The 27,394-nt window shown below is 35.9% G+C and overlaps 1 protein-coding gene and 1 long non-coding RNA gene across 4 annotated transcripts; both read right to left on the bottom strand.

The window, feature by feature from the left end:
• Positions 1-386: 386 nt before the first annotated feature.
• On the bottom strand, positions 387-2,055 carry LOC113337890. Its single transcript, XR_003354486.1, has 5 exons — positions 1,889-2,055; positions 1,732-1,768; positions 1,267-1,407; positions 1,014-1,125; positions 387-473 (listed from the first exon to the last, which is right to left on the bottom strand). It is a non-coding gene; the product is annotated as an uncharacterized LOC113337890 (long non-coding RNA).
• Positions 2,056-6,442: 4,387 nt separating this feature from the next.
• LOC113338089 (MKI67 FHA domain-interacting nucleolar phosphoprotein-like) lies at positions 6,443-9,836 on the bottom strand. Of its 3 annotated transcripts, none has more exons than XR_003354589.1 (9): positions 9,656-9,836; positions 9,443-9,560; positions 9,288-9,343; positions 9,155-9,202; positions 8,966-9,063; positions 8,138-8,207; positions 7,902-8,012; positions 7,164-7,320; positions 6,443-6,741 (listed from the first exon to the last, which is right to left on the bottom strand). XR_003354589.1 is itself a non-coding variant. In XM_026583610.1 (8 exons), the coding sequence occupies exons 1-8, from the start codon at positions 9,785-9,787 to the stop codon at positions 7,270-7,272; spliced, it is 684 nt and encodes a 227-aa protein (XP_026439395.1). In that variant the 5' UTR covers positions 9,788-9,836; the 3' UTR covers positions 6,946-7,269. The 3 variants fall into 3 exon arrangements, 1 of the variants encoding a protein (XP_026439395.1); XR_003354590.1 differs by having other exon boundaries at positions 6,473-6,741; positions 7,205-7,320; XM_026583610.1 differs by lacking the exon at positions 6,443-6,741 and having other exon boundaries at positions 6,946-7,320.
• Positions 9,837-27,394: the final 17,558 nt, after the last annotated feature.

Below are 27,394 nucleotides of genomic sequence, written 5' to 3'. Positions count from 1 at the left end.
ACTGCCACCAACCACCACCGTCAAACCACCTCCGACAACCACCACCCGCCACCTCCACTGACAACCACCTCCCGCCACCACCGCCAACCACCATCAACATATGGCATGTGTATCCAGAAGTTACACATGCATATGACATGTGTGACGCAAAGTTACACTTGTATATAGATGTGCGCTCAGTAGTTACACATGTATACGCAGAAGTTACACAGGCGTATATGTGTACTTATTAGTGATACAACAAAACTACACATAGAAAATACATGTATTACTTTAATTTTCATTTACAATAATTCGTTTGTTTATCAATAATAGTAATTGCTTGTTATTCACAACAAACGAGTCAAAAAACTAGATATGTAAAACGAAATCATCGAAATAAGCAGCTATATCTTAGAAATAAGCCACGATATCCTACAATAAAAATGTTCTCTTCCCTTCTTGTCTTCCTCGATTCCAAAATGCTTGGATATCTGAAAGAAATTAAACACCCATGGGATTAGGTTGGGATGAAGAAAAAAAAACTGAATTTGTAGAGCATATGCCATGTAACCAACTTAAAGTAATCAGAAAAAAAAAACTATGAAGAGAGATGTGTAATCAGAAATTACACATGCATATAACTTTATAACAGTAAGTTTCACATGCATCCGACTAGTGTAACAGTAATTCAATCACTAAAACCAGAAGTTACATATTCAATCAGTGTGTGTAAGTAAAAGTTACACATCTAATTAGCATGTGTAACTAGAAGTTACACATCTATTTAGCTTGTGTAACTAGAAATTACGCATCTAATTAGCATGCGTAACTAGAAATTACACATCTATTTAGCTTGTGTAACTAGAAATTACGCATCAATTGAGAAATTCCTATCATTAAAATCTAAGGTTCCAAACATGATTCCATGAGTGACAATGTGAAAACTCATCTTAAGACGACAAATATCAGCATATGCTATCTTGTTTCTTGTCCCAACAGTAATATACGAAGGAAAAAAGAATCCTACTTACATGTTTAGTCGGTACTCATCATCAATTTTTTCTCTTTCAAATTATTTGCAGCTTCGGCATCAAGCTTCATACATCATGAAACTTTGTAAGTAACTTCTCCCCTCATTTGAAACTGGAATACAAGTGAGGGATTTCAGTTTCAAAACAGAATACAATATCAAACGATTGGTGACGAACATCAACCTTCTAAGAAAAAGCATTTAAGAAAGGATAAAATATAAAAATAAAAATGATACAGGAAGTGGAGGCTCACTGTGTAAATAAGAACCTCTCCTAAATTCTCAGCAGTGTTCATAATTTTTGTGCGCTCACATTATTTGAGAAAATAATACTCATAGTTAAGTTGGGCTCATGTGGAAGAAAGCTTGTCGACTTTCACTTGAATACCATCATCCTGTACAAAACACCAAGGCCATTAGATGAACGCATGATAACTGACAAAACTTAACCAGAATATGAAACTAGATAAAATGCCTACAATTTTACTAGTTATAATAAAAATTCTTCATTATAACAATAGAAACTTCAAAACATTAGACAAGCTAGCTCTCACTTACAGAATATTATTCCTAAATTTTAATTTGTTTACACAAGTAACCATGCCCTAATCAAGTAAGGACTCTCTACAAGGAAACACCATCGGTTCAAACAAAACAAATAATATCTTGTACGAAGTCAAACACTACAACGGAATCGATTGAAACTCTATTACACTTACATTTTGCCACTTTCATACGTCGTCACAGTAAACTTACCTGAAACCAACAACATGAAACTAGTTATAATAAAATGTAGAACTATCTAGGTCTTAACACTACTTCAATAAAATGAAGTATGAAGAATAATACCCTAAAATTAAAATCAGAAAATCTTACCAGTCGAATTTGCAGATTCAGAAAACATAATCAGTAAAATGCATTAACCAAATCGGAGATCCAACACTTTATACCACCACTGCACAAATACAAGTATGGTTCTAAAACACATGTAAGCAATGCTCATGTTATAACATTATAATTATAAGCTTCTCATCCTCACTTATGCTGAGTAGCTAGTGCTTCGTTGCCTGCAGATTATTAGACGGAAACCAAAAAATTGGGAATATCCCAGATTCAATTACGCTGATTCCAAATCTTGTGGTTTTGTGAGTACCTTTCTTGCAACTCCTTATTTGTTACCTCATGTTGTTTAATTCATTTATCTTTCCTATTTCCCCCAACCGTATCGAATAACATATAAATGGAAACTGTTATTACACATACAAAATGCATGTGTAATAAATAGTTACATATGCATATGGCATGTGTAACCATTAGTTACACATGCATATTAGCATGTGTAGCTAGAAGTTACACATCCAATAATTATTTGGAGGAGCAATCATTAGAAAGTTAAGATACTCACATTCCATCCGGGCGATGCAACATCCTTATTGGTCTGATTAATGTCACCCTTAGTACTCCAACACATGCCTATAGCTTGTATGCGCAGTAGCAAGTAAACATTAACTAACCTGCAAAAATCAGTAAGCTAGAAAAAAACTACTAGTAAATAACAAACTGAGGCAATTCAATGTGTCAAGTTGAAAAGAAGAAAGAAACTCAACGAATTCAGTTGCAAAATGATATAACCCAGAATAACAAAATCAGGGACTACTGAAGGGGAAATATACAAGTCGCAAATTCAGGTTAGACGCAGTACATGGAAGCTAAGTAATCAAGCTTCCGGCAATTATAATAGCTACTAGTAACCAATGATTCAAAAAACAGGACCTTATGCACTTGTAACAATTACAGGGAAATCAAATTATAAAACTAGATAAAGACAACACATGAAAAAGAAACCAGAATTTATATAATTCATGCACCTATATCAAACAAAGTAGATACATGCTCAATAGAGTACTTAACAGGCCAGCCCTAGAAATCAGCAGATATAGGTACATACTAGAAATATCCATCACCCTTATTATGATATACCAGATTTCTCAGAAATAAAAACACAAAAATCTTCAAAATACTCAAAACTATACACAAAGGCATCAACAGGATTGAAAGACAAAATTAAGAGGATTTATTATGATACCAGATTTATTTTAGTAATTATAAACCATCCTCATCTTACTACTTCTTCAACTTCCTTGCCTTTTAATTACATCTAGCATTTCTATCTTTTCCTTTGCCTCCGCTTCTTCAACCTTTGAACATGAACTGAAATCTTGCCTTTTTCTATCTCAGGAGAGGAATTATACGGAGCTCTTCGACTATTCTCCTCTGGGAAACACCATCAAAGAGCTTAGACAGAGATATAGAGACGATAAAAATTAGTAAATCAATTGATCATGGACATATATAAGTTCAGATCAGATCGAAAATCAAAAGTAAGTAAATATTCAAATTTATTCAGAGGGTAATAAGGATTAAGATGCTCTAATCAAGAATCAAAAGTTCAATTGTCGATCGAGATTACAAATTAAGAGACAGATCGATTTCTAACAGTAAGCTCTAGAAAATTTGTCGACAAATATTTTTCAAAATTTTTAACTCAAACACGAAGATTGGGATAAGATGATAATCGATCTATACTATGATCATGAATTAATCAATAAATTTCAGTTGAAATCAAAGTTAATTAGATTTTCAAGAGACGTAAGAATTAGTTTCTTCTGAGTTTTATTTCCGAATCAATTTCTGAATCACATAATAAGAAATTTCAATTGATCTAAATAGGATTAGAAGGGAGAAACTTATATTTCTCAACTTTTTGTTGTTGAATCTTCGGATCTAATTGTTGATGACAATCTTCATCGTCTCTGCATCTCGATTTCGACTTACTCAGAAACCAATGAAGATCCAGAAACATCGTCAGTAGATACATAAGTAGAGATCAAAGAATCTTATCATTTCTTCCTCTTCGCAGTACATCGAATCAAGAAAACCCTAGAAAATGAATCTAATCTCTGGTTTTCGCTATGGTTTTAGATGGAGAGAGAAAATGAAATAAAAAATGAAACTGAACATAAGCCGACGATACAGTTCATCAAATGTAGATGGGGTATTTTAGGTATTTTAAAAGTGTAGTTTTATTGGTAAGCCTTAATATTAAAAGTTTTGGGCCTAGCAATATGAAAATGTGAAAGTATGGAGTTGGGAGAGAATGATCCATTTTGTGGGGTTGTACATATTGAACCCATATAGTAGGGTGGTTCTAGTATTTTTCACCAAATAATATCTAATTGTACCCTCGGACTTGGGGTCGCATACGTAATTAGATTTTTAGATCTACTAGTATGATTGATTTGGGTTATAGGAGATCAGAGTTTTCCAATTTTCATGCATCACTTCATTCAACAAAATTAAGAGCTGGCACAAAGACGGTTGATTTTTTTTTTTTTAATCGATGAAATAGATGGTTGTTGTAATGAAAGAGTATTGACTTGGTCGGTAAATTTTTGATTCAGGGTTTACAGTTTAAAGAGTTTTAATTAGATTCGTGATGGAAAATCTTGGATGGTCCATTAAGGTTCTGATTAGAATATACATCGTTTCTGTGGGGTTCATTTGTTAAATGACTACTTAGGATTTCCATTCATGGTGGTTGAGCAGAAGCAAGTTTGTGTTGCAGACGATTAACTGTATGGTATAAGAAAGTTAAAAATTGATTAGTTATGATGATTGGTCTGAACCTAAAAAACAGTATATTGTGTAACTGGTTTCAAATCTCTAATCTTGAGACTTCAATAGAATGTTGTTTCAATTAGTTTTACTTCTTCTTCAAACAGTAGAATCCTTAATGCGAACTAGAAACAATATCCATTAGATATTAATTTTTCTTAATCTGGCCATTAAAAACAGTCGCACGTATATGTCGTACACATATCTCTTGGGTAACGCGAATATGGTTCTATTAAATTAAGAGCCGGCCGGCGTTTACTCGGCTTAAACGGATTTAGGCCCCACATGGTTCATATGTCGCACATCCATCAAACAAGAAACGCAAAAACCATTAGTCAACTAGGTACACTTCTTTGCGATTTGTAAGGGGAACGTATTCTCAAAATATTAGCTACAAATTCCTAACCGTTTGGTTTTTATTTACAAAAGCGACGTCTAATGTGTGAAATAGTGTGCGAATAAAAGTGAGTATTCCTCCCTCTTTTATAATTCTCAGATTTTACCACCACACAAACGTAAACACTCTAAAGAAACGTGAATTGTCTCTTATCAAAAAATAAACAAAAAATAATTCCCCTAAAATCAGTAATATACTAATACGTAATAATTCAAAACACTTGAGTGTAAAAGTGTCATTCGTGTCTTTGAAACAAAAAATAAAATACTGCTGTTTAGCTCTCCCAGCACTGGAACGCATTTAAAATTTACAGAATTTATACCTCTTGGTGCGTTTTTGATCAAAAAGTGCAAGAAGCTCAAAAAGCTTAGCAGCAAAGGAGCTTTATTAGCTTCATTTGAAAGAGGGTCACCACTTTCAAAACCACAACCCATTAACAGATCAGGTTTAATGTAGGTTTCATACCAACATACATTGAAAAAAAAATCACCTATAATCTCAGAAGGACAGCCATCATTACCGGAACCTCCAACACCCAATTCATTACCAAAACTTATATCTGGTGAACTTAGAATCTCTGAGTGTGCTCTTCTATGAGCTAGATTTTTTCATGGTAAATCTGACATACCTCTTGTCAAGAATAAAATTATGATGATGACCCAACTTTGTAATGGGGCTGAGATGCAGTGCACAAAACTAAGAAGGAACTGCAGTGTGAAGATGCTATGATGGAGGTGGCATATAGACAGCGTTACTACAGCAACCAGAAGTTCCAAAGGTTATATATGCAGGCCACAGCGACCTATGGTTTTATAACAGGGAAAGGTATCTCCTCTGACAGCTTCAACAGCTTTTTCACCTGGAAGCTGGCCGTCGACAAAAACAAGCAAAGCATGGCCAGCTGATGACACTGAGTTAAGGATGTTTTACCAGATGTATCAGAGATTTATATGCAGGACAATAACCAGAGTTAGCCAAAACGGAAGGTTGATACAGATGTGGAAGTAGGCAGTAAGTGTGTGAATAACCAGTTAAAGTGCAAACTCATCTATCTACCATCTACCATCAGAATCATTTATCTGAATCCTGGTTGTATCCCTGCAAGGTAACTGGCTCGTTGATCCTTCCCACAGAGGTGGAAAAGTAGCTTGTAGAAGGTAAACAATTAGGTTGGTTGTAGGTAATGGCAGAATGGAAAAGTAAACCATGTTAGTTATCACAGAGAACTGTGCCTGACTGACTAACTGTTTCCTGTGAAATTTAATGACGGATGAAGACAAACTTCGGTCAGTTTCCTATTCATCAAATTTATAAATTTTCTTCCAATGCTTATTCGACTCCCATGTGAAATTTATAAGTTTTGTTGCAATGCTTATTCGACCCCCATGTATAAACTAAAGAAGCCACTACAGTGTAAATCACTCCCATATAATTGAGGTTCACACAAAGGTTGCTTGTTAATGAAACTCACAAGTCTACAGAATGATATGAATATAACTGCTAAAACTTGATGAAGATTACCAGTTTTAAAGTATAATACCAATGTTCTCGTTGCCAACAGAATCATTGTTTTGAATCCTGGTTGTAGACTGAAAGGAAATTTGCTCACATGGAGATGGAGAAATAACTTGTTGACGATAAGCAATTAGGCTGGTTGCTGCTAATGACACAATGGAAACGTAAATCATGTTAGTTATCACTTATCGCAAAGAAGTGTACCTAGTTGACTAACTGTTCTAGTGACACTTATTGACAGATAAGAACAAACTTCAGTGCAGTTTCCTATTCAAATTTGTAATTTTCCTGCATATGCTTATTCGACACCCAAGTATAAATGAAATAAGCCACGACAGTGTACACATACCCATAGAAATAAGGTAGAATCAATAACAAAAGGTACAATTCACAAAGCAATATAGTTGAAGACAAAATAGAAAACACTCCCATAAATTTGGATCAAGGATATAAAGACGGAATAAAAGAAAATCCATATATGATATAAATTTGCCAAGGGTTTCATGCTAATCCTATCACAGTCACATAACTATTGGGTGTTCAGAAACTAGGACCGACACATACCAACGCAAAACAGAGCCAAGGATAGGAAGAAAGAGACTGACAGGGTATATGTCCGCCACAAGCCACCAACACTGTGAATGGTTTGATTGGTATATTAGTAAAAGTCCTAATCTTCGGTAAACTTGATCTTCTTTGGAACAGCTTGGACACTACCCACCTGTAAAAACAAGGTAACGCACATAAGAAAAAATACAGCTAAATATACTGGATAAACTCAAAACTTAAAGCCAGGTTTTGAATTGCATCTTAGCAAAGAATTGTATTTGGATATCCAAACTAGCATATATGTTTTTGGTCCCAGATAATCAGCTCATGGCTAACTTAACAGACTTGATATACATTAAAGTAAAAGTAATCCAAGAAAGACTAAAACACAAAACAATTGAGAGTAATCCAACTCAGCAAACAATGCTTGCTGTATGCAGTAGTTAGGCATGGTAGGTTGCATGACTTAATGTTATCACAAACTAGCAATACCAAATCAATGTTTTTATTATGATTTGTAAATAAGTTTCTGAGATTGGGTGTCAAGATTTTGAGGCATAAAAAGAAGTCAAGTGGAGTCAAGTAAATAAAACGAGATAAAAAATGTCATTTGAGGCAAGTCTAATTTACCTCAATTCACCATGCAAGGGAAAATAGAGTACTAGATCACTGAAGTAACCTATCAATCTATTATCCTAATGAAAAGCAAAAGGAGAAAGAAGAAACTAGCAGAGAGAATAATGTGATTCTTACAATTTCTGGGCACTCGTAATCAATACCAGCAGCCTCTATCTTCAACCTTCGCTTCTTGTCTCGCTTCATGATTCCCTCCACCAATTTTCTATGTTCTTCCAATGTTCTTTCCTGTATGCAAATCAGCGTGGAGAGTTTAGAGTGACATGAAAACAGTGAAGTCAGATTTGGTTGTGTAAAGCTTGGTTGGATACTAGTACTTGCAGTCAACAATGTGTAAGTCAAAATTACAATACCTTGTTATGGTGGTTGCGTTCAATTTGAGTCCAGTTCAACAGTTTGTATCGGTGGGTTACACCATACCATCTACAAAAGAACGCCAGAAAGATTAGCAGGCTTTCCAGCAAATCAAGAACATTATTGGTGCAACTCAAATAAGGGCCTTGTTAAAATAAGACTCAACGAATCATGATAATGCTGAAACTCAACCTCAGACTCTTGCTTTGGAGTAACACTTCTGGCGTAACCAGATGTGACATTCGTGATGGTCATGGAAGACAGGCAAACAGAGTTATGTGTGAAAGTTTAGCCGCATTAGAAAAGTTTTATGGCAACAACAACAACAACAACTAAATTCCAACTTTTCTCTCTAAGATTGATGGTACTAAGAAGTCTAACGACACAGGACCCAAGTCATGGGTTGAGGTCTCGAAGTTGTAAACACTTCATCTAAGTAGAACCAGTTTTCCTTATTTCTCACTTTCAATACAGAGGGCAATAATCCAAGTATATGACAAACAATGGTAGTTGTCATTTGTCTAGCATACTAATGGTCCAATCCAAGTATCTTACAAGCAGTCAGTATTCGACACTTGGTATGCAGATAATGAAAATGTACAGATTCATACAATATTTGTCGTGCGCAAATAATAATATCAAGTACAAACATCACAAAACAAAGTAAGGATCTAGGCCTGATAGGTTAATGTCTATTCATGGGCTTGTTACATAGAATCTTAGATAACTCAGTATCCAATACTCTTAATGCACAAGGTAAAAGCTTCATACCCAGCACAACCTCTTGCTTTATAGCCAGTACCAAATAAATCGAAAGAATTACTTACAGTTTAGGATGAACTTTCTCTGTTGGAATAATATGAACTTGCAACAAGTGCTCAAAGAGCAGATAATTATGCATACAGTCTGCAACAATCTTTGCCACCTACATTTGCCAACAATTACATTCAGTTCCAACAACACAAACTTGAACAAGTTATACATACAAGCAAAACACATCAAGTACAAGTACAAACCTCAGGAGATTCAAATTCGATAAACCCAAAATGCTTAGACTTTCCTGTCTATAAAACACACAAAACTCAACAATCAGTAAAAATTACAAAACAAACCAACTAACTAAATTCTAAACTTATAAACCGACCAAACCTTCTTATTCCTCGCAATCCTTAACCGCTTAATAGAACCAAATTGCTTAAAAAATTCTACAAAAAATAAAAAAACCCAAAAATCAAAATCACAAATTTCATTCTGAAAATAACAACCTTAATGCTGAAAAAATAAAGAGATGACAAATTATATACCTTCCATTTCCTTTTCATAGAAACCATGAGGAATTCTACCAATATACAAAACAGCAGATGAAGTATCCAATGGTTTTCCACTCTTTGGCAGTTTTCTAGCTGGTCCGCCTTCTAATGGCTGTATCAAACAACAAAACCAAACTTAGGGTTCTTCATAATCTTCATAAATTAACTTAAAATATCTGATTTTGATTAGGGTTTTGAGATACATACCAAGAAATCAGCCGATTCAGGTTTCTGAGCAGCAACCACCAAATCTGATGATTTTGACTTAGATTTAGAGGCAGACGCAGTAACCCTTTTAAGGGTTTTCTTGTTGGTAGCTGTCTTTGCTTTGGCACCCATTATTTTTTTTTAGTTACGGAGCAGAGAGACAGAACGAAAAAGAAGAACTTCAGCTGTTTTTCTAGGGTTTATACGAGGAAGAAAGAAAAATCTAAAACCCCATTTGGCAGGTGCAGCAAAAGCGTGTGAAACGTGTGTGGGTCCGTGCCAACTTTCGATAAGGGCAACCACTTGAATTAACATTTCAAGTGTCACCGATGTAGGCGACCCGGGAGACTGTGAAGGAGGAAGAGCAAGGCGATTAACACGGTCAGATCCACAAGAGGCAGAATCTGTAGAAGTGCTACAGGCAGCTATTTGGGCTAAGAAAAAGAAGATTCAAAACTATAGTATTGAGAGAGATTATGAAACTATTTTCAACTACATCCATGGAAAAAATGTAGATATCTTGTGGCGAGCTAAAGCATGTCTTAATGAAGCAAACAAAATAATTCATCTTTGCACAATTTTTTTGCGACAATGATTTATGGCGCCCGACTCTGGTGCACCCAATGCGCCCAATCTTAGGTGGCAAATACATGTTTATGCGCCCAGAAATATGCACCCAGTATGAGCTGGCACAACAAAAGCAAAAAACATGTTAAACACCACGCCATCCGACAAGAAGTTAAGAGTGAAATTTCTTTTTGACTTTCACTGAGTTTTCTCAGCCGTACATTTGAATCTACGGATTAGATTAAATACAAATGTTTTAGGTTTATTTCTTTGGATATACTTATGCTGTTAGAAACAGATTAAGTTTCATTACTTCACATTGGTCTGTTATAATTTCTTTTGGAGGACATCCAGACATGCATTTCAACCATTCACTAAATAGCCATTGAAATGTTTCTTTTCGTTCATCTGAGAACAACCCACAACCAAGCAATATAGATTGTCCGTGATGATTCACCCCTACAAAAGGAGCGAAAGGCATGGGATACTGATTAGTCAAGTAAATAGTATCAAAAATAACAACCTCTCCAAATTCTTTATAAGCTTCTCTACACCCACCACCTTCCCAGAACACATTCCTCAAATGTTTTTCTTCGTCTACATCGATAGCATAATAAAAGTCTTCATGTTCATTTGATTTGTGGCCAACCTTGTTCATAAAATATCTTATTATAGCTTCTGCATCTCCCTTTCCAAGTCTTAATGCCCTCAAGTCTTTTATAATATTTCTACAATCTTTTTCTGTACATGTCATATTATGATACCCTCCATTTTCGTTTACCACCGAAATGTAACTTTTGTGCATCTTGATATACATAAAGCATTAACTGTACATGTCATATTATGATACCCTCCATTTTCACTTCCCACTACCATCTACAACAAATTAACCAGAAAACATCCATGGTAAGAGCACAAAATACTAAATAAGATGTACATAAAGCATAGTAATCATTGATTTTTCAACTACTGTAATCAATTGTCAATATACATGAGTATGCATGTACTCTAGCTTATAGGTTTATAATACAGTCAATATATTATTAGAGCATCCCGTTTGTATGGATAATCACATGGCAGTCTCAACAACTCAATCCTAGATCATATAAACATTATTGACAAGAAAATCGGTATCCAAGATGATAAAAAGAAAAAACTCAAAGACGTAAATATATATGATCAAAATTCTTACCTCTCTGTACTATCCAAATCGAGTGGTTAACCTCACGAATCTTGTAAAACTGATCGTTTTCCTTGAGAGAGAAGATGGGAAATGGAGCGACCTTTAGGTCTCTGTGTTTAGGCGGTATATTTACTAGATTTTGAGATTTGGGCGGTATATTACTGGATTTGAGAAATTTCATATATCAAATATATGTCGTAGATTCAGATGTACGGATGATAATACACAGTGAAAGTCAAAAAGAATTTTTACTCTCAACTGCTTGTCGGGTGACGTGATGTTTAGAGCTTTTTTACTTCTGATGTGCCAGCTCATACTGGGTGCACTGGGTGCAGAACTCTGGGCGCCATAAATCATTTTCGATTTTTTTTGGGTTTCTTCTTTGTTTCTAGACTAGGAAATCAAGTTGCGGACATTTTGGCAAAGTTTGTTAGGCCTTTAAATTCAACTGGAGAATTGGAACACTCCCCACATATTTGTAGTCTAAGACAACTTTTAGTAGATAAATCTAATATTGGGGACTCTCACAATCCCATATTAGATGGCTCTACTACTTTTGTAACCATGGCTCTTTCTGAGTCTTAGTCTTTTAATGAAACTTCTTTTTTTCAAAAAAAAAGAAAAAAAAAACCGATTCAATTTGTTGGAGAAAAGGATCTTTCTTTTTTTTTATAAATAATCTCAATCAATAATATTTTCTCATTAAAAACCAAATAAACTGATTTACAAAAATAAACTACCCATAGTTGCCATCACAGTGATTTCGACATATAATACCCAGCAAAACCAAATGTGGATTCTACTGTTCGTCGTGAGCAAATTGACCTTATTTTTTCAAGTAATCCAACTACAACCAGGACTTTTCTTCACTCCTTTTTGGTTCTTTATCAATCTTAATTCCTTCTCATCCTCCTGAAGCCCTGCAACGAAATAAATTTTGGATAAAACCACATATAAAGTTGCATTATCAGGTTCCAGTTCAATAAGATGTCTGGCAGAAAGCTCTGCAACATCAACATTCATGTGGGTTTTGCTTGCACTTAGTAAATATCCCCATATACCAGAATGTGGCTTCATCTGCATAAACTAGATCAAATCAAGTGCCTCAGTAAAGAGTCCTGACCGTGCAAGCAAGTCAACCATGCAAGAATAATGATCTGTTCCTGGTTCTAAATGATGCACGGAACTCATTGATCGAAAGTAAATCCAACCTTTGTCTACAAACCCGACATGAACACTAGCAAAAAGAACATCGAGAAAGGTAATTTCATTTGGTTCATAGCCTTCCATCTACATCTTCCTAAATAGTTCTAAAGCTTCTTTTCCAAGACCATGTTGCGCAAATGATGTGATCATTGAGTTGAAAGAAAGAAGATCATGTGTTCTAATACTTGAGAAGATTTTGTACACGGTGTTGACATCTCCGCACTTTGAATGCATAACAATCAGAGAATTTTGAATAGATAGATTGAGAACGCTGAATATTGCAAAGAAACTGAGGCACCTTCAAGCATTCTGAACTAGTGCAACTAACAGATAAATTAAAAGGCGTTGAAAGTTACGTGAAACTATAAGTCATACCATTCGATCATGTACTACGAAATACCCTCAATTCACGTCAATCTTTGGATTTGATGAATAAGGCATTATCCCAAACCTGAATTGATAGGTCATACTCAAGATCCAAGAGGCAGACACTGTTGACATTCTTTAGCTGCAAGTTACTACAAGTCTGGCAAATTTCGACTTTTTTAAAAGAATATGTGTATTATTACCATTTTTGTATGTATGGATTATCACCATAACATGAAGTCTCCTTATGAAGCTCCGATTTTTCCTACAAGCAAGGAACTCGCACAAAAGATGTCAGCTTGAAGAGTTTAATATATTACCATTGAACTTTTTTGCTAAAAGAATTGTATGCAAATATTATCAAAGAGAATTAATATTTCATTATTTGGATTCTTCCTCATATATACCATATAAATTAAACCTTAAAATTAGACAAAACGCGAAGGAAGATCATTCTTAGGTTGTTGACGCGGAATTAGCTGATAACAATTTCACTGGTCTAAAGGATATTTTTATATTTTTTGTTTCTCTTCCGATTATAAGCTTTGTGATAAGTTTTTTCTTGTAGTAATTAACATGTTAAGTTTCATATCCTTAGCATCAATTGGAATTATATGTTGTTTTGCTTCAGTAGTTCCTATGTGTCTTTGTTATATGATATGTATCGCCAAAGTGATACAAGAAGAAGAAACAAAGTACATGTTTTTCAGTTAAGGAACTGTGTGAAGTAGCGTTCTAGAGATCACTGATATGATTATACCCAAAGGTGAATCATACTTACTACATCTTGAACGAAACAAAATAATTTGCTTATATGCGGTAGGTGATAATTCTTCGAACCCAAAGGTGAAAAGGGATTATTATATGCTAAATATAAGTCGATTATCTTTGTTTTATGGTTAGATACTTGATATATCGTAGTTTTCACCCAAAGGTGAAGCTATGGGATATCGAATCTGAAATCATAATAGTTATTATATAGAAATCGTATGTTCTGATTTGTTATACCTATATTCCTTTTCATATGCTAATGTTGTATGCATAATCATATCATGAAGTTTTAAATGGTATGACAGTTACGATTATGAATCATGTTCAAGTCCAAAGGTTTATAGCTGGTATTGAGCCATTGAATGGCACAAATTACTCAAGGTGGAAATCGCAGGTTCAAATAGCTTTGGGTTATCTAGATTATGATATTGCTTTGAGATAACCTAAACCAGAAACACTTTCTGATATTGCCAAGAAAAGTGAGAAGAGGGATTACCTTAAATGGGAAAAGGCAAACATGATGAGTCTTCTGATCATGCGTGGTGTTATTCCTGATGTTATACGAGGTTGTACTCCTGATACAGAGACATCTAAAGAACTTATGGAAGTTATAAAGTCACAGTTCACAAGTTTCGAAAAATCTATGGTTGGCAGATACATGGGTCAGTTGTCTTCTATGCGGTACAATGGGGAAAATAATGTTCGCATGGCTGATCTGATCTACAAGTTAAGGGGTTTGGACATGAATCTTACAGATGATTATCTAGTTCAAAATGCAGTTAATTTGCTTCCAAAACAGTTTGAAGGTTTCAAGATTGCTTACAATATGGCTGACAGAAAGTGGGATGTAAATGAGTTGATTGCTTTTTCTGTGCAAAAAGAAGAAAGGAAACGCCGTGAAACTGCAGAGTATGCACATATCTCTATTGATCGTCCTAGCAATAAGAAATCCAAAATATCATATGACAACAAGAAACCTACTGGGCAAGCAAAGAAAACTTCACACAGTGAGTTAGCTATTAAGGAAAATAATCCAACAACTGATAAGGACAATAATCCAGCGGCTAAGAAAGATAATAGGGTGTGTTTCTTTTGTAAGAATCCTGGACACTTTAAGAAGTTTTGCCTCACATATCAGAACTGGATGAAAAAGCAAGAGAAAAAGAAACAAGGTACTGATACAATATGTTTTGAGATTAATTTGTTGGATACTCCTTTGAACACCGGTGCAACAATTCATATCACTAATTCCTGCAGGCACTCAAAAGAAAGAGAAATCTAAATGAGGGAGAGCGGTGTCTATACATGCCCAATGCTCAAGGAGTGAAAGTTGAAGTTGTTGGAAACGTACAACTGATTCTGGAATCTGGATACATTTTGGAATTTTTAGATGTATATTATGTACCTAGTGTAAGAAGGAGTTTGATATCAGTTGGTATACTTGATACCAAAGGTTTTTGCTTTTCTGTTGGTGGTGGATCCATAAGTATGTACCGTAATTCTCAACTTGTTGGTTTTTCACCGCTCGTTGATAATCTATAAAAGTTGAATGTTGATCTTTGTGCTACAAATTCAGCGTTGTGTATGAATGTAAATGCTACTATTAAGGGTACTAAAAGAAGTTTAAATTTTGAAAACTCTTCTATGTTATGGCATCAGCGTTTGGGGCACATATCTAGAGAACGTATGGAGAGACTAATAGGAGAAGGAATTCTGCAACAACTGAATTTTTCAGATTGCGGTACTTGTGTTTCTTGTATTAAAGGAAAACTTGTTAAGACTATAAAGAAGACAGCAACGCGTAGTAAAAAATTTCTTGAAATCGTGCGTACAGATATATGTGGTCCTTTTCCTTTTACTATTGCTTCCAGGGGCGGACATAAATACTTTATTACTTTCATAGATGACTTTTCACGTTATGGGTTTGTGTATCTTATTCATCAAAGATCAGATGCTCTTGAGGTGTTCAAAACCTACAAGGCAGAAGTGGAAAATCAACTTGACAAGAAGATTAAAGTGCTGAGATGTGATATGAGAGGTGAATACTATGGAAAGTCAGATTCTTTTGGGTACAATCATGGAAAATTGCTGGATTTTCTGCGAGAGCAAGGTATTGTACCTCAATTCACTACCCATGGTTCACCGGAGAAAAATGGATTAGCAGAAAGGCGAAACATAACTTACAAGGACATGGTTCGTACTATGTTATGCAATGCTACCCTTTCCGAGTCTTTTTGGGGAGAAGCCTTGAAGACGACAACATATATACTGAATCGGGTTCCTAGTAATGCAGTGCCCACGACTCCTTTTGAATTGTACAAAAGTAGAAAACCTAGCCTTAATCATTTTCATGTGTGGGGTTGTCCAGCTGAAGCAAGAGTTTATAATCCGTCTGAAAAGGCACTTGATTCTCGCACTGTGATGTTTCTCAAAAGTTGTTGTAAATAGTGGTTATAAAATGGGTTCTTTTCAGACTTGTGAAGATAGACTTTTTTTTTAGATTTAATAAATAATTATACACAAAAAATATTAACAATGGTGAGAGAGGTACTGGGACTAATGATTCGGCCAATTTTCATAACATAGGGCTCAATGATTTATTCTCAACAATAATCGCTCAAAACATAAATTATATGGACTCTTATTTTGCCAAAGTAGATTTTCAAAACATTGATTTTAAGTCCTAAGCATGATGTATCAAAATACCTAAGCCAAGCATACATCATCAAATTAAATAACAACCAATTAATTCAAATCATATTTCAATTTTAAATTAATGCAAAAATCGTAAAAAAGAATTAAATGAAATTACCCCAAGTATGAAGTTTGGCCTCCTCCGTCGTCCCAGTGTTGGGTTTTAGCTCATCATAGTAAAAATGCTCTCAAAGTATTTAATTGTGGCTCAAAAAAGGTGTACAAATGATGAAATGGAGAAAATAATGAAAATCGGGTGTTTGCAACGTTTATAATTGTTGCAAACACCATTACAAAGAACGATAAAACTGAAGTGTTGTAGTCGCGTTTTAAGACCCACAGCCATTGTAACTACGACTGTTCTTAAACGACGGTTCTTGCTAGTCTGTTCTTCGTGTTCTTCATCTTCATCATCAGCAGAAACAGAGTTTGATGAACTCTTGATTTCTGCTTCTGTGGCTCTCCTCTCTTCTCCCAACTCTCGACACTCATTCTAGTAGACCCAAAGATCATATTTATACTCAAAGACACGCTGAAATCCCTCGCCATAACTCCAAATAATTCGTATTTACTCGGCAGTGAATAATATTATTTTTGAATATTTTCTTACCAGATTTGGAATTTCACACGTAAACTTCCTCCCAGCACGCTCCAAATCGATTTATCACGACCCAAAGTGTTGCTCGAGCCATCAAACATGAGCAGAACACTTCCAGAACTCTCCATAATGCGTGATTATCTTATCCCTGTGTGTGTGTGTCTGTTTTGAGCTCGTGAATTGTATAGAAAATTGTAGCCAATTCTGGGATAAACGAACACTCACACTAGCTTACTTATGTCATATCACAACTTCCCACCAAATTTCAGCGATTGAATCGCACTAGAACATCTTCATTTTCTCGATCACAAATCTGCCAGTTTTGAATATATTTTTCCCGCCAAAAAGCTGCTTTTGAATTTAAAGAGAAGACGGATGCCCCTTAACCAGATCTTGGGTGCGAATAGCAATTGGGGTGGAAATAGTAATTTTTGGGTGGAAATAGTAATTTTTGGGTGGAAATAGTAATTTTCTGGGTTCCTCCGGGACATTTCTGGGACGCTTCCGGTGCATTTCTGGTGTGCCCTTAGTAATTTTCTCTGGGGTGTAAAACGCTACTTTTCGGGCCCATTTCGCCGCAAGGGATTATTTCTCTAAAAATTCCTACAAAGACATAAAATAACGAAAATAGTACAAATCGAGTGCCAACAATATATATTGAGATCAATTAGACACAAAATGCGTCTATCAAATACCCCCAAACTTATTATTTGCTAGTCCCGAGCAAATATTCTAAAAAAAATCATTAACCCTAGGTGCCCTAGTGGCGAGTTGTCTCGGAGGGTTTACCAGGGTGTACCCACAAAACCTTCACTCCAGACCCTAGCTATTTACGCAGAACCTGGAAGGCACTAAAGAATCTCCTTGGTTGGCATACAATCATTGATATAGGAGGAAGTACCCTGATGCGAAATTCCAATTGTTGTACACGAGTTTGCACTCAAGCATACTAAAATTCATATAAAGTGACAGAGCTCTACTCAGATAGTTTCTGGACATCATAAACCGGAGTCAACCAATCACATGGATAGATTAAGAAGATGGACGCAGAGAAAAATGGATGATGTTGACTAAGGTGAACCTATCCTAATGACTGAGATACTGGTCGGACTAATATCAACACACTGGCATATACAAGGGAACCAGTGGTCGATAATCCTAACTCTAGGTCAACACACTGGCATATACAAGGGTACCAGTGGTCGACTTTATTGAATTTATTCCGTTGGTCTTGGTCTGGTCTTTTTTTTTTGGTATCTCAGTCACTCTATTTCACCCTAGCAATGGTAAAAGAAAAACAAAAAGAAGTGATCAGGATTCTTTCGATGTTTCCATCACGAGGATATGGCGAAACTATCATGTTTTTTTTTAATTCTAACACCTGAGCTCTGTGCTTTTATGAATAGACTCTTTAGATGTTTCCATCTAATCAGATTGGTTCCTCAACTCCTATAACCAAGATGTTCCCATCCACTTAGATTGGTAGTGCCTACCTCAATAAGTATAAATTTCTAGGCTCTGGAGTTTATTTATTGCAACTAAAAAGTTTCTCCCATACCCCCAAACTTAAATCTAACATTGTCCTCAATGTTCTAAAGATGAAATTAAAAGCATGAACAAAGGAGAACGGTTACTATTTGAAGCAAAAGAGTTAAGGAAGGATATTACCGTGTTGTATGAGATTGGGTTACCTCCCAAGAAGTGCTAAGTTTAAAGTCTTCAGTCAGACTTAGAAAAGGTTTAGTCAACTCGAACCGTATAACAGTAGTCGGAATAACTGTGGGTCTTCAAAACCAAATAGAGCTCACCAAAGGAAATTGCAGTAAACCAATAAAATGATCAAGACTAGCGTGCCCTTACCTAGTTTCCTGATAACTATCGCTAACTGTGGTTCAGGTTCAGGTTCTATGAAGGGGTCTAAATAGATTATTTTCCTCGGATGCATTTCCTCATAGGTAGGATCCAAATTATTAGGTCCTAGATTCTGGAAAAACTCAGATAAGAACCTGGAATCACAAAATAATCTAAATAACTTAGGATCCTCTAAGTCAATTAGGTATGACTTACATAGTTGACCACAGTCAGAGTAGTGACCATTCTTAAGCAAATGTGTAGATTCTAATTTCCTAAAGTACTTAGGCTTAGTCTCAGAACTTAATAAGTGACACATTTGAAATCTATACGTTCCCACAATTGGAAGAAAACTATTTGTGGGAAAACAAAGTCAATCTGGGTATCATAGCCCGGGCAAACCACATCAACCAGAGGATGGGTTTCTAACGACTGAACTTCTTCCTGGACATCATGAGGTTCTGGAAAACGAGTATCAAGGTAATCTTGTAAAATGGTCGAGGCAGAGATATCAAGTCCTAAGTGAAGGGACTTTCTGAGAGTTAAAGGTAAGGCACTAGGAAGGTGATAATCACCCCCAAACTTAGAGTTTTCAGTGTCTCTAAGTAGACCTCTAATTATTTCTTGAATTTCCGTATCTTCAGAGTCCTTAAAATATTCAAGAGATTCCTCTAAGTTGTTATCAGGTAGTGCATCTTTACTCATCTCTACGGGTATATCTTCTTCGTATAAGACTATTGTTTCTAAGTCGCTAGACTCTAAAATAGCATTTTCGGAATAAACCCGTTCCTCTAAACCACTATCAGCTTCGTAATCAAAAGGAAAATCTACATCGTCTAAAACGGTGGTATCCCTAATCAAATCCTCGTCCTTTTGAATAGGTGAATAATCATTAAAATTATTTGGATTTGAACTAGAATATATCACTAAAGCTCAATTGGATTACTAGATTCCTGATCACTATGCTACATATTTCAGATTCTTCATTACTACTATCCTCATCATCATGTACAAGATGATTGAACCTTATCTGAATAAGTAGTGTCTTTTATTCCAACCTCGTCCTCTAAATTAGGTAAATATTCACTATTTACATCAAGGGTAAAATTGAAAACACTATTTTGGAAATTTAGATCTTTTAGAGAAGTTCTATTCTGGGTCTCTAACAAAAGATTTTGGGCCGACTCACATGAATTCCAGACGTAATCTAGGAAATCAGGTAAAGAAAGTTCACTCATTGTATTATTTTCGTCCATAACTAAGTTATTCATTTCAGCGAACTTACGTGCTGTCTCAGCTAACTTACGTGTCGACTCAAGTAAAGAGGAATTTGCAGAATTTTTCTCGTATGACTGATGGTTGTGAGGATAGTGATTGGGCTCACCATGGTATGAACCATAACCTTGAAAAGGTTGGCGTTCCCAACTATTATTCCCACCATGGTCATAAAACTGATGATGTCCATATTCAAATTGAGGTCGATATTCATTGTATTGGCTTCTACTATACCAGTTCGACATTCTTAATTGCAAGGGAATTCTACACAATCACAAACAAGGCTGACTCGACCAAAGCAAACCTAAATATTTCTAGCAAACAAAAAGCATGATGGATCCACTTAGATTGTTTCTAGACCAGCTTCTATCTCTCGAAGGGGAATTCGTTACAGTTTGAGCAACCCCTCTGGATCAATCCGAGCTAATGTGAGATGAAACTGAGGCGAGGGAAGCTCAATGGAGCTTTGATACCCAAGGCCTCACCGGCGTTACTAGGCGGCTTGTTTCAACTCCCAGAAGTCATCATGAACTTTGAAGTTACTTAAAAGGTGACCAATATCCTTCGAACGAGTTTCCTATTAAGCTCGTTACCCTATCAGTCTCGTTCTATTCCAAATTTTAAAGCTTAGGTTCGCGTTCGGTTTCGTTTTCCTAAGGCGGGCAAGAAGAGAACGGTGATGAAACCCTTATCTTGTATTGTCCAGGCCTTGCCCTTTACTAGGAATTTAAAAACAACCGGTTTAGTCCTCAATCGATTTTCACCTTAAGGCAGACAGTAAACCCGCTTGCAGGAGATTCGCGGGTGTTTCGATTGGACTTACCTCCCGTACCAGACGGGGCATGAACCGTTGTCGTCGACTCGGGCCACGACACCTATGCCGTGTGCGAACCCGAGGGGCCGAGACGATATTGTAATTGTCGTCCTTCCATACACACAGTTTGATTTATTTTATTTTATTAATAATACCCTTCCATAGGGTTAAAAAATAGAAAGTCCAAAAGTCCAATTTAAAGTTCAAAAAGAAAAGTGCAAAAGAAAAAGAAAAAAAATAACCTAAAAAAAATATATAAAAAATCTCTCTCTTATTTTCTCTCTCTTTTCTATATATAAAACAAAAACAATTCTTCTTTCGCTCCTTCCGCTTTAAGCTTTTCCTTCCAAGGTCCTTAGTTCTCCACTTCGAACCTGCAAATCAAAAACAAAAAGAAACGTAAAAAGGAAAAAAAAAATAATAAACCTAAAAAAAAAATTCTACCTAAGCACAGGTCCGCGTCGGCGGCGCCAAAAATTTGATGTTTCTCAAAAGTTGTTGTAAATAGTGGTTATAAAATGGGTTCTTTTCATACTTGTGAAGATAGACTTTTTTTTTAGTAATTATACACAAAAAATATTAACAATGGTGAGAGAGGTACTGGGACTAATGATTCGGCCAATTTTCATAACATAGGGCTCAATGATTTATTCTCAACAATAATCGCTCAAAACATAAATTATATGGACTCTTATTTTGCCAAAGTAGATTTTCAAAACATTGATTGTAAGTCCTAAGCATGATGTATCAAAACACCTAAGCCAAGCATACATCATCAAATTAAATAACAACCAATTAATTCAAATCATATTTCAATTTTAAATTAATGCAAAAGTCGTAAAAAAGAATTAAATGAAATTACCCCAAGTATGAAGTTTGGCCTCCTCCGTCGTCCCAGTGTTGGGTTTTAGCTCATCATAGTAAAAATGCTCTCAAAGTATTTAATTATGGCTCAAAAAAGGTGTACAAATGATGAAATGGAGAAAATAATGAAAATCGGGTGTTTGCAACGTTTATAATTGTTGCAAACACCGTAACAAATAACGATAAAACTGAAGTGTTGTAGTCGCGTTTTAAGACCCACAGCCGTTGTAACTACGACTGTTCATAAAGGACGGTTCTTGCTAGTCTGTTCTTCGTGTTCTTCATCTTCATCAGCAGCAGAAACAGAGTTTGATCAACTCTTGATTTCTGCTTCTGTGGCTCTCCTCTCTTCTCCCAACTCTCGACACTCATTCTAGTAGACCCAAAGATCATATTTATACTCAAAGACACGCTGAAATCCCTCGCCATAACTCCAAATAATTCGTCTTTACTCGGCAGTGAATAACATTATTTTTGAATATTTTCTTACCAGATTTGGAATTTCACACGTAAACTTCCTCCCAGCACGCTCCAAATCGATTTATCACGACCCAAAGTGTTGCTCGAGCCATCAAACATGAGAAGAACACTTCCAGAACTCTCAATAATGCGTGATTATCTTATCCATGTGTGTGTGTGTGTGTGTCTGTTTTGAGCTCGTGAATTGTCTAGAAAATTGTAGCCAATTCTGGGATAAACAAACACTCACACTAGCTTACTTATGTCATATCACAACTTCCCACCAAATTTCAGCGATTGAATCACACTAGAACACCTTCATTTTCTGGATCACAAATCTGCCAGTTTTGAATATATTTTTCCCGCCAAAAAGCTGCTTTTGAATTTAAAGAGAAGACAGATGCCCCTTAACCAGATCTTGGGTGCGAATAGCAATTGGGGTGGAAATAGTAATTTTTGGGTGGAAATAGTAATTTTCTGGGTTCCTCCGGGACATTTCTGGGACGCTTCCGGTGCATTTCTGGTGTGCCCTTAGTAATTTTCTCTGGGGTGTAAAACGCTACTTTTCGAGCCCATTTCGCCGCAAGGGATTATTTCTCTAAAAATTCCTACAAAGACATAAAATAACGAAATTAGTACAAAATCGAGTGCCAACAATATATAGTATTGAGATCAAATTAGACACAAAAATGTGTCTATCAAATACCCCCAAACTTATTATTTGCTAGTCCTCGAGCAAATTTATTCTAGAGAGGAAAATCATTTGAACCCCTAGGTGGCCCTAGTGGCGGAGTGTTGTCTCCGGAGGGTTTACCAGGGGTGTACCCACAAAACCTTTACTCCAGACCCTAGCTATTTACGCAGAACCTAGGAATGCACTAAAGAATCTCCTTGGTTGGCATACAATCATTGACTATAGGAGGAAGTACCCTGATGGGAAATTCCAATTGTTGTACACGAGTTTGCACTCAAGCATACTAAAATTCATATAAAGTGACAGAGCTCTACTCAGATAGTTTCTGGACATCATAAACCGGAGTCAACCAATCACATGGATAGATTAAGAAGATGGACGCAGAGAAAAATGTGGATGATGTTTGACTAAGGTGAACCTATCCTAATGGACTGAGATACTGGTCCGGACTAATATCAACACACTGGCATATACAAGGGAACCAGTGGTCGATAATCCTAACTCTAGGTCAACACAACTGGCATATACAAGGGTACCAGTGGTCGACTTTATTGAATTTTATTCCGTTTGGTCTAATGGTCTGGTCTTTTTTTTTTTTGGGTATCTCAGTCACTCTATTTCACCCTAGCAATGGTAAAAGAAAAACAAAAAGAAGTGATCAGGATTCTTTCGATGTTTCCATCACGAGGATATGGCGAAACTATCATGTTTTTTTTTAATTCTAACACCTGAGCTCTGTGCTTTTATGAATAGAATCTTTAGATGTTTCCATCTAATCAGATTGGTTCCTCAACTCCTATAACCAAGATGTTCCCATCCACTTAGATTGGTTAGTGCCTACCTCAATAAGTATAAATTTCTATGCTCTGGAGTTTATTTATTGCAACTAAAAAGTTTCTCCCATACCCCCAAACTTAAATCTAACATTGTCCTCAATGTTCTAAAGATGAAATTAAACGCATGAACAAAATAGGAGAACGGTTACTATTTGAAGCAAAAGAGTTAAGGAAGGACATTACCGTGTTGTATGAGATTGGGTTACCTCCCAAGAAGTGCTAAGTTTAAAGTCTTCAGCCAGACATAGAAAAGGTTTAGTCAACTCGAACCGTATAACAGTAGTCGGAATAACTGTGGGTCTTCAAAACCAAATAGAGATGACCAAAGGAAATTGCAGTAAACCAATAAAATGATCAAGACTAGCGTGCCCTTACCTAGTTTCCTGATAACTATCGCTAACTGTGGTTCAGGTGCAGGTTCTATGAAGGGGTCTAAATAGACTATTTTCCTCGGATGCATTTCCTCATAGGTAGGATCCAAATTATTAGGTCCTAGATTCTGGAAAAACTCAGATAAGAACCTGGAATCACAAAATAAACTAAATAACTTAGGATCCTCTAAGTCAATTAGGTATGACTTACATAGTTGACCACAGTCAGAGTAGTGGCCATTCTTAAGCAAATGTGTAGATTCTAATTTCCTAAAGTACTTAGGCTTAGTCTCAGAACTTAATAAGTGACACATTTGAAATCTATACGTTCCCACAATTGGAAGAAAACTATTTGGTGGGAAAACAAAGTCAATCTGGGTATCATATCCCGGGCAAACCACATCAACCAGAGGATGGGTTTCTAACGACTGAACTTCTTCCTGGACATCATGAGGTTCTGGAAAACGAGTATGAAGGTAATCTTGTAAAATGGTCGAGGCAGAGATATCAAGTCCTAAGTGAAGGGACTTTCTGAGAGTTAAAGGTAAGGTACTAGGAAGGTGATAATCACCCCCAAACTTAGAGTTTTCAGTGTCTCTAAGTAGACCTCTAATTATTTCTTGAATTTCCGTATCTTCAGAGTCCTTAAAATATTCAAGAGATTCCTCTAAGTTGTTATCAGGTAGTGCATTTTTACTCATCTCTACGGGTATATCTTCTTCGTATAAGACTATTGTTTCTAAGTCGCTAGACTCTAAAATAGCATTTTCGTAATAAACCCATTCCTCTAAACCACTATCAGCTTCGTAATCAAAAGGAAAATCTACATCGTCTAAAACGGTGGTATCCCTAATCAAATCCTCGTCCTTTTGAATAGGTGAATAATCATTAAAATTATTTGGATTTGAACTAGAAATAATATAATCACTATAAAGCTCAATTGGATTACTAGATTCCTGATCACTATGCCTACATATTTCAGATTCTTCATTACTACTATCCTCATCATCATAATAGTACAAAGATGATTGAACCTTATCTGAATAAGTAGTGTCTTTTATTCTAACCTCGTCCTCTAAATTAGGTAAATATTCACTATTTACATCAAGGGTAAAATTGAAAACACTATTTTGGAAATTTAGATCTTTTAGAGAAGTTCTATTCTGGGTCTCTAACAAAAGATTTTGGGCCGACTCACATGAATTCCTGACGTAATCTAGGAAATCAGGTAAAGAAAGTTCACTCATTGTATTATTTTCATCCATAACTAAGTTATTCATTTCAGCGAACTTACGTGATGTCTCAGCTAACTTACGTGTCGACTCAAGTAAATAGGAATTTGCAGAATTTTTCTCGTATGACTGATGGTTGTGAGGATAGTGATTGGGCTCACCATGGTATGAACCATAACCTTGAAAAGGTTGGCGTTCCCAACTACTATTCCCACCATGGTCATAAAACTGATGATGTCCATATTCAAATTCAGGTCGATATTCATTGTATTGGCTTCTACTATACCAGTTCGACATTCTTAATTGCAAGGGAATTCTACACAATCACAAACAAGGCTGACTCGACCAAAGCAAACCTAAATATTTCTAGCAAACAAAAAGCATGATGGATCCACTTAGATTGTTTCTAGACCAGCTTCTATCTCTCGAAGGGGAATTCGTTACAGTTTGAGCAACCCCTCTGGATCAATCCGAACTAATGTGAGATGAAACTGAGGCGAGGGAAGCTCAATGGAGCTTTGATACCCAAGGCCTCACCGGCGTTACTAGGCGGCTTGTTTCAACTCCCAGAAGTCATCATGAACTTTGAAGTTACTTAAAAGGTGACCAATATCCTTCGAACGAGTTTCCTATTAAGCTCGTTACCCTATCAGTCTCGTTCTATTCCAAATTTTAAAGCTTAGGTTCGCGTTCGGTTTCGTTTTCCTAAGGCGGGCAAGAAGAGAACGGTGATGAAACCCTTATCTTGTATTGTCCAGGCCTTTCCCTTTACTAGGAATTTAAAAACAACTGGTTTAGTCCTCAATCAATTTTTACCTTAAGGCAGACAGTAAACCCGCTTGCAGGAGATTCGCGGGTGTTTCGATTGGACTTACCTCCCGTACCAGACGGGGGATGAACCGTTGTCGTCGACTCGGGCCACGACTCCTATGCCGTGTGCGAACCCGAGGGGCAGAGACGATATTGTAATTGTCGTCCTTCCCTAGACACAGTTTGATATATTTTTTTTTTATTTTATTAATAATACCCTTCCGTAGGGTTAAAAAAAAATAGAAAGTCCAAAAGTCCAATTTAAAGTTCAAAAAGAAAAGTGCAAAAGAAAAAGAAAAAAAATAACCTAAAAAAAAATATATAAAAAATCTCTCTCTTATTTTTTTCTCTCTTTTCTATATATAAAACAAAAAAAATTCTTCTTTCGCTCCTTCCGCTTTAAGCTTTTCCTTCCAAGGTCCTTAGTACTCCACTTCGAACCTGCAAATCAAAAACAAAAAGAAACGTAAAAAGGGAAAAAAAATAATAAACCTAAAAAAAAAAATTCTACCTAAGCACAGGTCCGCGTCGGCGGCGCCAAAAATTTGATGTTTCTCAAAAGTTGTTGTAAATAGTGGTTATAAAATGGGTTCTTTTCATACTTGTGAAGATAGACTTTTTTTTTTTAGATTTAATAAATAATTATACACAAAAAATATTAACAATGGTGAGAGAGGTACTGGGACTAATGATTCGGCTAATTTTCATAACATAGGGCTCAATGATTTATTCTCAACAATAATCGCTCAAAACATAAATTATATGGACTCTTATTTTGCCAAAGTAGATTTTCAAAACATTGATTGTAAGTCCTAAGCATGATGTATCAAAACACCTAAGCCAAGCATACATCATCAAATTAAATAACAACCAATTAATTCAAATCATATTTCAATTTTAAATTAATGCAAAAGTCGTAAAAAAAATTAAATGAAATTACCCCAAGTATGAAGTTTGGCCTCCTTCGTCGTCCCAGTGTTGGGTTTTAGCTCATCATAGTAAAAATACTCTCAAAGTATTTAATTATGGCTCAAAAAAGGTGTACAAATGATGAAATGGAGAAAATAATGAAAATCGGGTGTTTGCAGCGTTTATAATTGTTGCAAACACCGTTACAAAGAACGATAAAACTGAAGTGTTGTAGTCGC

The sequence above is a fragment of the Papaver somniferum genome, unplaced genomic scaffold (assembly GCF_003573695.1).
Source record: "Papaver somniferum cultivar HN1 unplaced genomic scaffold, ASM357369v1 unplaced-scaffold_18, whole genome shotgun sequence".
NCBI lineage: Eukaryota > Viridiplantae > Streptophyta > Magnoliopsida > Ranunculales > Papaveraceae > Papaver > Papaver somniferum.
The sequence above is the reverse complement of the archived record's forward strand: the minus strand, read 5'-3'. Positions and strand labels throughout refer to the sequence as shown.

Excerpts from the sequence above, each read along its gene's own strand:
- LOC113338089 (XM_026583610.1), bottom strand. The coding sequence starts at position 9,787 with ATGGGTGCCAAAGCAAAGACAGCTACCAACAAGAAAACCCTTAAAAGG. Across the intron at positions 9,203-9,287 it reads GGATTGCGAGGAATAAGAAG|ACAGGAAAGTCTAAGCATTT; the intron begins GTTTGGTCGGTT and ends TGTGTTTTATAG. Across the intron at positions 7,321-7,901 it reads ATTACGAGTGCCCAGAAATT|GTGGGTAGTGTCCAAGCTGT; the intron begins GTAAGAATCACA and ends TTGTTTTTACAG.